General features: G+C 42.6%; 1 protein-coding gene across 1 annotated transcript; it reads left to right on the forward strand.

Annotated features, from left to right (window-relative positions):
• Nucleotides 1–2272: 2272 nt before the first annotated feature.
• LOC121615120 (Golgi reassembly-stacking protein 2-like) lies at nucleotides 2273–10675 on the forward strand. Its single transcript, XM_041949308.1, has 10 exons — nucleotides 2273–2421; nucleotides 3153–3233; nucleotides 3334–3537; nucleotides 3629–3715; nucleotides 3842–3972; nucleotides 5609–5741; nucleotides 6153–6276; nucleotides 6408–6515; nucleotides 7129–7245; nucleotides 9210–10675. Exons 1-10 carry the CDS (start codon nucleotides 2359–2361, stop codon nucleotides 9479–9481), a joined length of 1320 nt encoding a protein of 439 aa, XP_041805242.1. The 5' UTR covers nucleotides 2273–2358; the 3' UTR covers nucleotides 9482–10675.
• Nucleotides 10676–11067: the final 392 nt, after the last annotated feature.

Genomic DNA, 11067 nt, shown 5'->3' on the forward strand with positions numbered 1-11067 from the left:
TCTATTAAAGGGAGGAGTGCGTCTGACTTATTGAAACACACACACATGCACACAATCCACAAACTGCTCTCCACAAAAATGACAGACATTGTATTTTTGTCTATAATCCCAGTCTGCCTCCAAAGTGCCTGCATCAGTAGCTACACACACACACACACACACACACACACACACACACACATAATATATATACATTATTGCCTCTCTGCCTAATAATCCTTGAGAGGCTTTGTTTGGCCTCCAGCTGTGTGTTGAATTGGCTGTTCTCCAGCCTGAAACACTCTTCTCTCCTTATTCTTTCTTTTCCTCTTCATTTCTCCTCTCTCATCTCTTCATCTATATCCTCTTTTCTCCCCTACTCATTTACACTTTTCTTCCCTCACAGTTGCACCTCCCTTTTCTTTTCTCTTTCTTAATTTTCGCTCCTCTCTCCTCTTATCTTTACTCACCTGTGAGTACGACGTGATCCAGCTTCACTAAGCCACCATTTCACAGAGAAACAAAAGCATCGGTTTCAGTGTTTCAGAACCTTTACATGGAGGGCATAAAAATATCAAACACAGAGGTGGGTGTGGAGTGAGGCTCATGATCTACGGTGAGATCAGCAATAAGGATGTGATGGGCGGCCAGCGCCCTCTGATGGTGGCCTTCTGTCTGCACAATCATCCCAAAGCAATTAGCAAGCGTGACAAAAAAAACTTGCTAGGAATGCTTCAGGAGGGATTTTAAAATATCCAAATAAAACCATGTTAATAATCTTGTTAATAATCATGATAGCACATACAGAAGGAAGCCCGTAATGGATTTTACACACACACACACATATATATATTTCTATCATGCTCTCATACCAAGACATTACAGTTACACTGATTCCTACCAACAAAGCAACAGCGAATAATAATTGTATGTCTTCATGACAAAGAGCAGCTGGGCTTCTAAAAAGCCTTGCCCTCTGTCCCATATAGGAAATGAAAAGCCTGCATCATACACCATAGTTCAATAAAAAAAGAGAAAAGTAGCTTCAGGGGTTAAAAGATGACCTCACTTTTCAGAGCAGTTGCAACCTATTGAATATTCCAGATGAATAAACCTACCAGATATTATGCCAAGAAATGTTACGTTAAAGCTTGACCCTTCAGACGACCACATTCAGGCTTCAGAACGATTAGATTTCAAACTCAAGATTTAGATTTACATTAAACATTGAACACACAATGTTCAGTGACTGTGGCTGTAATTACGGTATCTGTTTCATATGTATGTATATATGCACTGCACATATGTAGGCTATGTAGGTGTGTGTATGCATGAGATGAAATGACGTGAGAGTAGATTCACTGCAACAATACACTTCTAATACAACATAGTACCACAGAAATGTATACATCATACACATGGAATAGAAGCTATGAAGAGTTATTAACTTATTTTTTAAACTATCCAATCCAGCTTGTAGTCATGTGTGTGAGTGTAAGGAAATATGGATGCATGGGAGCACTTGAATGGAAATTGAAATGGAGCTTTATGTAAATGTGAAATTTGAGGGAGGGTTTGCAAATGGCAAGTTCCTTGACCAACTGCTTTTGCAGCTGTGGAGGTTTTAAGGTTTCAGAAAGTGTGCAGGGCTTATAGTTTTCACAAAGACCCTTTTTTTCCCCCAGTTTTAAATAGCTGCTTTTTCAAAGAGACGCTGGTGCTGCCGAACCAACAGAGCATGAAAATTGCTACAATGCGCTTGATGAAAGCATTTGTAAGAGAGCTTACAAATAGAGCAGTCAGTGTTACACAAGGGCAGATTTCTGAAAAGAATGTAGGTGAACTTCAACAAAGTTCTGGCACACAATTTTATGGAATAATGAAACTGTGTAACTAAATAAAACAAGTAAAGTGACAAACAGTTTGCAGGTTTGTCTGTTGTTCTAATATTATAATTAGAATTTGAATGGTGATATCGATCTAATTATAGTGGTTTATAATAGATTAAGTGGGGTGAAATCAGAAGAAGCGTATACAATAATTCTGTCAAGATTACTACATTGTTAAAATATCAAGAACTTGTCTGAAATAAATACTAAATATCACCCCTGTGTTTTGGAAGATGCTGATTTTAACACTTTGTGTGAACTCTACACTTTGATGTGAATGAGCTCCTTGAATTGCAAACAAACCGACTGGAATTTGGATATTGAATTGGAAATTTCGAAAAGGCGTTATTTCCTGCCACGTAACGGCGCATGCGCATCGTTAGCTAATCATTTGGCGACGTGTACCCGGTGAGTGGAAGTGTTCAGGCATCTCACCTCTGCTGGGTAACAAGCTGCCATAAAACCTAAAAAGCCTTAAAAGAGCGAAAGCATGGGAGGATCACAGAGTGTGGAGATACCGGGAGGAGGCTCCGAGGGCTACCACGTCCTTCGGGTGAGTTTTTAAGCTTCTACATCCTGCTGTTAGCCGTTAGCTTAGCGTCAGGTCAGAGGCGGAGGATTCTCTGCTCCGTGTGTTGACTAGAGGCCGGGGATGACTGCTGGGGCCTCCGCCTGGAAAACACCACGTCAAAAAAATGTTGTGTGCTTTCGAGTTGTGTCATATCATTTCTTCGTTATGTTTTGTCTTTATGTCTGCCTGTTAACTAACTAGTTAAATATGCCTGCTAATAGTAGCTACCTAGCACTGTAGGAGCTAGCCAAAGCTACGTAGCTGCACTGAATGACAGCTGCCAAGCTGTGTTTGTTAAAGCGACCAAACGGTGCTTCTTCTCCCTTGTTTTGCAAAATTTGGAGTGACCGTAAGACGCCTCTAGTAACAAGCGACCGCTGTCCACTTCAGTCAGTCGTCCTGTCTGTCAGTGACGTTTAGCGGTAACGTTAGTAGCTAATGTAGATGCTCTGCTTGACAACAGTGCAGTTGAAGACCAGCGTGTACACTAATGGACATTCACTACAGTGATACTTGCATGAATCGTTAGTCAAACCAAATCACATAGTGGCATGAATGTTTCCCGGCTCATTTTAAAGCCATTGTTGGCCCAGCTCTCCTGGATGTGTCAGCTCAGGCCGAGCCTGTTCATGCTGAGTACAGTGAAATGCAGGAGGTGACAGTGTGTGGTCCAGCAGCAGCAGCAGCTCAGGTTGTCTCTCATTTCTGTGCAGGTTCAGGAGAACTCGCCTGGACACCGTGCAGGATTGGAGCCTTTCTTTGACTTTATTGTCTCCATTAACAACACCAGACTGGTAAGGAAAGCCAGTAGCTGCATCTAGTCAGACTAAAGCCATAAGGGACTGTGTGTTTCATGGTTGCCCCTCTGCTCTCCTTCCCCCCTCTACTCTGCAGAACAAGGACAACGACACCTTGAAAGACTTGCTCAAAGCCAGTGTGGAGAAACCAGTTAAGATGCTGGTTTACTCCTCTAAGACCCTGGAGCTGCGGGAGTCGACAGTCACCCCTAGCAACCTGTGGGGCGGGCAGGGATTGCTCGGCGTCTCCATTCGTTTCTGCAGCTTTGAGGGAGCCAATGAGAATGTTTGGCATGTGCTAGTAAGTAACCCCAAAGACGAGTCTGCATTGTATTGTTTTATGTGGTCAAATGGTAGCTTGTTTACTTATCCCCCCACCCTCTCCTTAACAGGAAGTGGAGCCTAATTCTCCAGCAGCCCTTGCAGGCTTGCGGCCGCATACTGACTACATCATTGGAGCCGACACTGTTATGAATGAGGTAGTTTATCAGCCCTGTAGGTCCTTGAAACTGTCACTCCTGCACATTCTCCACCTGATAATGATAGTGATTGTTTGTGTTCTCATTTTGTCCGCCATCTCCTCCTCTCTGTGACTTTATCTACAGTCAGAGGACCTGTTCTCTCTGATAGAGAGCCATGAGGGGAAAGGCCTGAAGCTCTATGTGTACAACACAGACACCGATAACTGCAGGGAGGTGATCATCACACCTAACAGTGCCTGGGGAGGAGAGGGCAGGTAACACCGACTTTTAACACACTTGCACACTTGTACCCCTGCCTGTTAGTCCTTTTTGAGAGTTTGTCTGACACCCAAAGGGATTATGTAGAATGATTTTCAGTTGATCACACCTCAAATTAGCCTGAGAATCAGACTGAATTGAAACTTTCTGTTATGTGTTTTTAGTTTATTTTGTTTTAGCTTATCAGTGAATGATGCGTCCATCTAGCAGATGCTGCCATGGAAGGTGTGGCAGTGGTTGCTACGAGCATTTCCTTCATTTTTGTTGATGACCGACTAACTATGCTTTTTTGAAATGGCTATAATTTAAATTTATATTGTGGCAATAAAATCAAATGACAGTGTGAATACAGTTGACTCTCATAAAGCCCTTTTCCACCAAATAAGCTTTGGTTCTTGATCTGGTCCCGTTCAGGATTCTTTGAACCTTGGTGCTATCTAGCGAACCAGACTCCCATTTCCACCAGTGTTGAGTGGAACCATTGTAATCATGGATGCATCATTGATGGAGGGTGTTGCACGATGCACAACTGAAATAAACAGTAGTAGCAACTGATCACCTTGAGCTATTGTTCTGTTTATAGATAATAGTTTTTATCCAAAAAACAAGCATAGACTTGCTATTAAAGGCCCAGTTTGTAGGATTTAGTAGCATCCAGCGGTGAGGTTGCAGATTGCAACTAACTGAATACCCCTCTTCTCACTCTATATACTCTCTATATATATAATATAGAATATTCCATTTCTGCCAATAGATCCCCCTAAATCCTGCACACTGAACCTTTAATTATATGAAGACATAGAAGACTATTACATCCAAGACAAATAGTCTACTTCATCCTACGCTCTAAAAAATAATGAATATTGCACTGACGTTTGTCACGTGGCCACAAACACAACTCTGAACGAATAATAATGTTGGTCCAGCTGCTGGATGTGTAAATAAGCAGCGTCTTGCTAGCAAGTTTGCCATGTCAACTTAGTAGCTCCCTGTGGTGTTTTTGACCTCTAGCAGAGCTATGAAGCTGTTTTTCTATGAGTCGTCCCCGTTTTCTCTCACGTACAATGATGCACATTATTAAACGCGCCTGCGGGCGACGTGATTCACAGTCCTGCCAATGGTTTCACTCTATTCCAGTGATCAGCAGGTGGCCATAACATGCCAAGATACACATCAGTGAAACTAAAAACTAAAACTTGTTTGTTTACTAGGAAACTCACACAGGACATCTTTTTAAAAAGTTTGATAATATGTCAGGGTTGGGTCTACAATTTGTTTTGCACAGATGGCCAAAAAAATCTGTTATTGCAGATTTAAGTGTTAGTGAAATGTTCCAAGTCCACTTGCAACAGCCCACACAGCTTTGTCCATTTTATCTGTGCTCTTTGCCATTTGTGTGGTCATTTTTCTCTTACTATTCTTCATGGATGTATTTGTGTGCATCTGGCACAGGAAGATGACAATTTCATGTTGTAATTTCCCAACCCAGTCTGGAGAAATGTCCAATATGTACAACAGCAGAGATGTGGGCAGCTATTCAGTGGCCTGGACCCAGGCTAATCTCACATGTGTTTGAATGAAAATCTTTCGGCTTGTTCGTCGGATTTTGAATGTTTTTGTTCTCTTGTCCAGCCTTGGATGTGGGATCGGCTATGGATACCTCCACAGGATCCCCACCAGGCCATTTGAGGAGGGAAAGAAGATCAGCTTTCCTGGAAACTCTCCCAGTGAGCCTGTCAGTCCGCTGAAGGATGGATTCACTGAGGTCAGGACACACACACACACACACACACACCACTGGACTCGCCAGTTGTGTCGGTACTTGTGTAATTCTGTTGTGTATTTCCCTGAAATGTTACCAGCTCTTACTCTCTCACTGTGTATCCCTGAGAGCTATGGTCTCTTAAGCCAGCCAAAACTTTACTTATCAGCATGCAGCATGTGTGCTTGACATTGAAAAGACTGAAGTTTTGTGTCTTGTGGCCTCAGATTTTTTTTTCCACACACTATAAATGCAAGTAGCCTCATTGTGTATGCAGCAGAGCAGCAGAGGGACAGAGCAGTGTTGCTCATTACAGCTAATTGCACGTTTGGATGAATGTGACCTCATCTATTTGACAGCAGCATCCTTTTCTCTACCGCCTTCATGTTTTTTAATGTCTTTTAACTCCTTCAGGTCCAGCTTTCAGCAGTGACCCCTCCTCCTACTGCGCCCGTCGTCCCCTCTGGCCTTGAAGATTCACTGTCAGGCCTGTCAATCAGCACAGCCCCGCCCACCATGCCCAGTGAGCTGCAGACAGGTGTTTGTCAGTTTTTGCTCTTTTTTTCACACTCATCTATTTATTCCAGTGCTTCAAGCTTGTTATATGACAGGGGTCTTTTACTCCATGTATTTTTATCTAACATACTGTTGTGTCGCACTCTCCTCCAGGTTTGCCCACAGTACCTCTGCTCCCCTCCTCCACCAGCCCCTCCCTCAGCCCTCTCACTCCTCTGAATCCTGCCGCCACCAGCTTCAACCCCGCCACCACGCTACCAGGTGTGTGATTTCTCAAGCATACGCATTCAGAACAGACACATCAGTTTGCTAAATACGTCCGTGTTCAGAAGAAGAAAGAAGAGGTCTGTCTCAATTGCATTTGCAAATATCAAATCTTAGTGTGTGTACACAATATACACACTTTGTTTTCACAAGGACAAGTCGCAGCTTGTCCTTCAGTAAACAGAATCTATGTTACATTTTCAAGCACTTTGCAGATACGCTTAAACTTAGCAGTGTGTGACTTCCTGTCAGACTATTATCTCGTGATACTGTGTTTGTATCCTGGTTATTGTTTATATTGCCATAAACTGTCAGCTGTCTCTACGACATGAATTCCCACCTCTCCTTCACTATATCTTGTTGGCTCATGTATAAAAGGTCTTCCATCTCATGTGTGCCACGCCCTAAAAGCAATTCATTTTTCTCTCAAATGTACAAAGAAATATGTTCTTTTCCAAAGGGGCCTTCCTGCAGTAAAGTAACATGACTTTGATCATGAAGTTTAGTAATCAATAGTAATTAAGGCAGATTAAAAAAAAATGAATGAATAATAGTACACCCAACATAATGCTCTCTGTCTGTCTGTCTGTGCACGTGTGTGTGGTTGCAGGTCTGATGCCCCTCCCAGGTGGCTTACCTCCGCTCCCTAACTTGCCCAACCTCAACCTGCCACTCCCAGACCTCAGTGCCGTGTCATTAGCAGGACCACCGCCAGTAGGAACCACAGGTAAATGAACACTTTCTGTTCAGCTGCACATATATCTATGTATACTCTATGCACATGGCTCCCAAAGTGCTGGTCAGGACCTAGGGGGTCACAACTTAAATCTTTTTCAGGATTATCAATAGGTTAGGAAACATAACAGATTTCTGCTACTCAAGATTCTGTGATTGTTTTCCAAACTGTCAGGGTTTTGAAATTGGAATATGACTTTACCCTGCAGTTATATATATGAGTCTTGCAAGACTCTGGAGTAGTTACATACAAACTGGGTGGTATCAAAAGCAGAGAGTAAACACTTTGGGCACTCCTGGTCAAAATGTCTGTTATTGTGAATAGTTAACTGAGTGGAAGACAAACTGATGTCCAAAACACAGAGTTAAAAATGAAATTGCATTATTCTCTCTGACCATACTCAGTTTGTCATCATCATAGCTTGAGTGTGATGCAAATTTCAAAACATTATAAATGCTGTGATTCCTCAGACCTTGTCCCAGCAATCAGCAGCTATGGGCTCCTCCGAGCACCTGCCTAGCACCCTGAGAATTAAAATAACTGATGCCCTCAAAGCAGGAAAAGACTAAGAAGACAGAAAAGTGTTTTCAGGTCGCTGTTTCTTCAGTTTGTAATGTAATTAGGAAAGGACAGTTAACAGAAACAGTGGCGGTCAAGCAGAGATCTGGAGACCAGAAAGAGAACTGCTTGTAAAGGCAAATCAACCCCCCACAAAATTCAGTGTCCGTTTGCAAAGGAACATCTAAACAAGCCTGATGCTGATGAAATAGAACCTTTTGGCCACAATGAGCAAAGTTACGTTCAGAGAAAAAGTGTGCAGACTTTCATGAAAAGAACACCTCTCCTACTGTCAAACAGGGGGTGGATCGATCATGCTTTGGGCTTGTGTTACAGCCAGTGAGACGGGAAACATTTCACGAGTAGAGGGAAGAATGGAGTCAATTAAATACAGACAAATTCTGAAAGCAAAACATCACACCGTCTGTAAAAAAAAGATGAAAATGGAAAAGAGGATGGTTACCTCAAAAGAGCAGTGAATGCAAGACGGCCCAAGTATTTTTCAGGAAGAGTAGAAGGAAATCCCCCAAACAAGAACTGAAAGACTCTGAGCTGACTACTAAAGGCCTTTACAAGTTACTAAGTACTGACCATGCAGGGTGCCCAAACTGTTGCTTCTGGCCCTTTTCCTTTTTTTTTTATTTCAAAAAGGTGCAAGTATGAAATGACATTTTAAAGAAATGTGTCACCTTTAGCTTTATTCTGTTTGGAAATCAGGTCATCTTTTACTCATTTAGCTATTCACAGAACAGAAAGTTTGACCTGGAATACCCAAACTTCTGCATGCCACTGTATTTATACTAAGTATGAGCATATTGGTCTTCAGACTGGAATTCAGATACTATATGAGTACATATTATAAACTATGTGGTATGGCATATTATATATCGTCTTAATAATGAGTGTATCCTCTGAATTGAGACTATTATTAAAGGAATAGTTCATACATTCTTGCCAGGAGAAAATCGATATCACTCTCATATCTCTCTGTTAAATATAAGGCTACAGCCATCAGTTGGTTAGCTTAGCTTTTAGCTTAGCACAAAGACTTGACTCAGGGGGAAACTGCAAAGCTGGCTCTCACCAAAAGTAACAAAATCCACTAAAGCGCCTCTTAAGTACAAGGAGTTATATCCAGGGAGCGGTAATTTCCTGAAGTCTTATCGTCACCATGTGGTTGCTGGGCAGGGCTCCTGGCTGAGAAATAAAAAAGTCAGAATGTTTTTATTCTAAGCTAACAGGCTGCTGCCTGTAGCCGTATGTAAACAGGACAGATATGAGAGCAGTCGAGCTTTGATCAAACTTTCTGACAGTAAATAAGACTGAGTGTGATTGGTGAGACAAATTTTAAACACAAATCCACACATCTCACTTCCTTTTCCTTTTGTCTCCCCCAGTGCCACCTCTGGCATCTCTCCCACCCCTCAACCTCCCAGGTCTGGCCCCCTTACCCCCTCTACCCACCATGCTGCCCTCCCAGCTGCCTCCTCTCCTCCCTCAAGGAGTGGCCCCCCTCCTGCCCATTTCCACCACCGCTCCTCCAGCCTCGGTCACAGTCACAGCGGCGCCTGCGGCTGAGCCCGCCGCAGCCTCCACGCTCCCCACGGAAGCCGCCTCCACGAACGCCACGGATTCACCGGCCCCCACGGACGCTACACTAACGTCGTAACCTGGGAAAGAAGGTCCCGCTTGCCATCAAACCAAAACACACACCCGGTTTCTCTCTTTCTCCCGTCTGTCTTTCTCTGTGTTTTTCTATTTATTTGGCCAAGAGGGACAGGCAGACAGCTGCATTAGTTCAGACACGGAGGTCGGCATGCTCCAGTTTTGGGTGAGGAGGCTTGTGTGGAGCAATGAAGGATGAATGGATATGAAGAATGGAGGACGAATGTAGACTAGTCTTACCAACATGTCTTTATTGCCAGATTGTCATGGAGCTTGCCTCAGCTGCTGTATGAGGAGGACGAGGTTTGGCAAACTCTCTTTGGTTTGTAGTTTGCTTCGCACTTCTGCATTTGCAACATGGCAAAGAACTATTTCAAGATTCCTCTGTTTCACATACAGTACTTATTTTTATATAAACTTTGTATGTTAATGGGGCTGGATGATAAATCAAATTTACTGAATTACTGCCTACATCATGAATCCATTTATAGGTGGATGTAAACAGAGAGAACAGTTACATCAGTGAGGTGGAAGTTCAGCCAACCAGTCCAGAGGTCCTTTAACTGGTCATACTGTAATACATCAAAGATACAAAGATATCAGACTGTGCCTACAGGAGAGAAGAAATATCATGCACTGCTGTATTCGAACATCAATTAACGATAAAGGTGAATATGAATTAGTCACATAGATTTTTGGTCTTATCGTCCAGCCCTGACGTGTAACATTTTATTATTAGTTAACAGACCCCCCTGATCAATAGATTAATTTGATGTGTATTAATTTTTGTTGGAATTGCTATACAAGTCTCCACCCAATGAATGAATCTGCATTATTTTGCACCACCTTTTGTGTTTTGAAATTATTAGTCCCTTTGTATGTCTCCATGTATAGCCAGAATCCACAGTATCCGTCTCTACCACACAGGGATGGCAGCAGCCTGGAGGCCATGCCAGAGGGGACAGAGGTTTACAGTTACATGAGCTACTGAGATGAGTGTATGTGCTTGCTGTTGAGTGATCAGTAGGGCGAAATATGGGTGCAGGAATAATAAATACATGTCTCCTCCTGGCATTGCCTGTGAATTGGTAGGCAGAGTTGCAGTGATGCCGTACAGCCACAAGGTGTCACTGTAACAGAACTTTCTGAAAACATCTACAGTATGCACTGTGCGAGCAATAAAGCCAAATTAATTTTACATGATGCCTCTGTGTGTCTTTACGCAGTGTCTGTTTCTACTTTTGATAGTTTCAAATAAAAACAGATCAAGTTGATGACACAAAAACTACATTAAGTTGTAATGGGGGAGGAGTGAGAGCACAGTGTCACAGTAAAGCTTGTGGAAAGGCAAAAGGGTTGTATTCACCTGCCACAGGCTGGTGTAGGTTACACTGATCACCTGCAAGTTACAGGTGGTGAATGACAAAATCAGGCCCAATGACTAAAAAGATGGAAAAGCAAGCTTTGCAAAAAAAACATTTAGGAAAGACAACTGAAAAATTGTTTGGACCTGCAAAATTCAGGTGTAAAGCGGACAAAACAAGGGTGAAGAAATGTAGTGAATAATGCAAGTGAAAAGGTTTCATTAAC

This window comes from Chelmon rostratus, chromosome 12 (assembly GCF_017976325.1).
Source record: "Chelmon rostratus isolate fCheRos1 chromosome 12, fCheRos1.pri, whole genome shotgun sequence".
Classification (NCBI taxonomy): Eukaryota; Metazoa; Chordata; class Actinopteri; order Chaetodontiformes; family Chaetodontidae; genus Chelmon; species Chelmon rostratus.